Source organism: Apteryx mantelli, unplaced genomic scaffold, assembly GCF_036417845.1.
Source record: "Apteryx mantelli isolate bAptMan1 unplaced genomic scaffold, bAptMan1.hap1 HAP1_SCAFFOLD_20, whole genome shotgun sequence".
In the NCBI taxonomy this organism is placed as follows: Eukaryota; Metazoa; Chordata; class Aves; order Apterygiformes; family Apterygidae; genus Apteryx; species Apteryx mantelli.
In genome coordinates this window covers 9,191,510-9,194,150 of record NW_027118553.1, presented here as the reverse complement: position 1 = coordinate 9,194,150, position 2,641 = coordinate 9,191,510, and the positions used below count along the sequence as shown (strand labels likewise).

Below are 2,641 nucleotides of genomic sequence, written 5' to 3'. Positions count from 1 at the left end.
CCATGCAGACATGTCCTTGACAGTGAGGTGCCCAAATGCCTCTCTAACCTGTGGGGCTCCGGGCAATGCAGTGTGGGGGTCTGGGAATGAGCCAACTCTCCCTTCAGGACACCCCATCCTTCGGACATTCCGCCATTTCCCTGGGGTGTCTGGCTGGGCTGCAAGCTGCCCTCCACAAGGACACAGCTCTCCCATTGCATCTGTGTGTTATCTAGGTGCCCCAGGAAGAAGCCACCTAGATATTGAGGCCACGCTGAGACATGCTGCTGGGTGGCTGGATGTGGGCAGCTGGAAGGAGCCTGATGTGTTGCTGGCTAGAAGGGGAGGGCTGAGACCTGCCTCCCATCCCCTCAGAAAGAGTGCTGATGGGCACTTTGCAAGTGCATTCCTCTGCTCTCTGCGGTGTCGTTTATTTTTTGGGTAACACGAGTGCAACTGTCCTCCACCTCCGAGGTGCGAGCACAGGGCAGCTGTGAACAAGGCAGATGGACAGGCCAGCTCTGCTCCCTCTGCACTCAAGCCAGAGTCAATCCTTTTGCCTCTCTGGAATCACAGCTGCTCACTCTGAGTGCAGCAGCAATGCTGAGGGTTTCTACCTCCAAGAATCCTCCTCAGGTGTGACTGGATCAGCTAAAGGAAAAAAAAGAATCCTTAAAACTGTTCATGACCCCACATTATTTAGAAGTGGGAGTGAAGATGCTGAAAATGCCTTCAACATTATGAGTGGATGAAATCTGACTGGAACTGGGAATATAACAGTGTAGTCACCCCTGTTGCCATGTCAGCAGTGCTGTAGGTCAGGGCTGACTCCTCTGGAGTCCACAGGCAGAGTCCCCTGCTCCTCACAGCAAACTCAGCCAGCACAAAGCAGAGCTCAAGCCACGGAGCTCAAGGATGGTGCTGCTGACATGGGGAGAAGTAACGTGTGTGTGTTTTGGGGAGGTTATGAGAAATTTTTGCTCAGAGAAGTCTGTCCTAACTTGTCAATGTCTCTTCTTCATTAGAAGGTCCCCTGTGCTGCAGAGGAGCAAATGTCCAACAGCAGCTTCCTCAACGAGTTCCTCCTCCTGGCATTTGCGGACACACGGGAGCTGCAGCTCTTGCACTTCTCGCTCTTCCTGGGCATCTACCTGGCTGCCCTCCTGGGCAATGGCCTCATCATCACAGCTGTAGCCTGCGACCACCACCTCCACACCCCCATGTACTTCTTCCTCCTCAACCTCTCCCTCCTCGACCTTGGCACCATCTCCGTCATTGTCCTGAAATCCATGTCCAATTCTCTGTGGGATACCAGGGCCATTTCCTACTCAGGATGTGTTGTCCAGCTCTTTCTCATTATCTTTTTCCTTTTGGCTGAGTATTCTCTTCTCACAGTCATGGCCTATGAACGCGTTGTTGCCATCTGCAAACCCCTCCACTACGGGACCATCATGGGCAGCAGAGCTTGTGTCAGAATGGCAGCAGCTGCCTGGGCCAGTGGTTTTCTCAATGCTGTGCTGCACACTGCTAAAACATTTTCAATACCACTCTGCCAAGGCAACACAGTGGACCAGTTCTTCTGTGACGTTCCAGGGGTCCTCAAGCTTGCCTGCTCAGATTTCTACCTCAGGGTTGTGTGGGCAGTGGTAATTAGTGTTTCTTTAGGCTTTGGGTGCTTTGTTTTCATTGTGCTGTCCTATGTGCAGATCTTCACAGCTGTGCTGAGGATCCCCTCTGAGCAGGGACGACACAAAGCCTTTTCCATGTGCCTGCCTCACCTGGCTGTGGTCTCCCTGTTTGTCAGCACTGTAATATTTTCTGCCATGAAGCCCCCTTCCCTCTCCTCCCCAGCTCTGGATCTAGTCCTGGCTGTTCTCTATGCAGTGGTGCCTCCAGCAGTGAACCCTCTCATCTACAGCATGAGGAACAAGGAGCTCAAAGACGCACTGAGGAAACTGGTTCAGTAGGTACAATGTCAGCACCAATAACTCTCCCATGCGCATCTGCTCCTCATTCCCAGGGTATTTGGCAACATAGCTAGGTGTTGCTCATGTCTTTCTTTCTTACTTACTTCTCTCTGTTACATTCTCCTAAAAGAAATAAATATTTTGCTTTGTGCCACTTGTCCTCAGGAATCTCTCATTTGAATCTGATCGAGAGACCGTGCTGAAGCAGGAAGCCAGGCTTCCGCCTTCATCAGCAGAGATGGGAGAACCTCCAAGCCCGCTAGTCTGAGCTCCTTGGATGCCTTCAGTGCAATGAGGAGAGTTTCCCTTTGCAGTGTCTCTTTTGGTGCAGTCACCAAGGGAGCTCAGGGGCACAGAGTCAGGCTCAGACGAGTACAGGCGTGGCCAGAGCATGGGTCCCATGTCCGTTAGGAGAGCTCAGCTCCTGTGGCCACAGTTAGGGTATGATCTCACACCCCTCTCCTGTGAGGGTGGCAGCTGGTTCCTTCCCTCTACAGCGTTCCAACACTCCAAGCACAGTGAGAGTGGAAAGGAGGAGAGTCTGGACAAAGTCTGTGGGCCTATTGATCCCTCACAGTAACACTGCAGAACTCTCCTTCAGTTGTCTAAGCCTAAAACATCCTTTTCATTTTGTTCCCTGCCAAAGATATGAAACAAAATCTGAGCCTCAGGAGAGTGCCTTGCCTTTTAGGTAA

General features: G+C 51.9%; 1 protein-coding gene across 1 annotated transcript; it reads left to right on the top strand.

The window, feature by feature from the left end:
- Positions 1-1,031: 1,031 nt before the first annotated feature.
- LOC136996105 (olfactory receptor 14C36-like) lies at positions 1,032-1,946 on the top strand. The gene has a single exon (XM_067317097.1). The coding sequence runs from the start codon at positions 1,032-1,034 to the stop codon at positions 1,944-1,946; it is 915 nt and encodes a 304-aa protein (XP_067173198.1).
- The last annotated feature ends 695 nt before the right edge of the window (positions 1,947-2,641 follow it).

Bases quoted from the DNA above. Each gene is read 5' to 3' on its own strand.
- LOC136996105 (XM_067317097.1), top strand. From the start codon at position 1,032: ATGTCCAACAGCAGCTTCCTCAACGAGTTCCTCCTCCTGGCATTTGCG.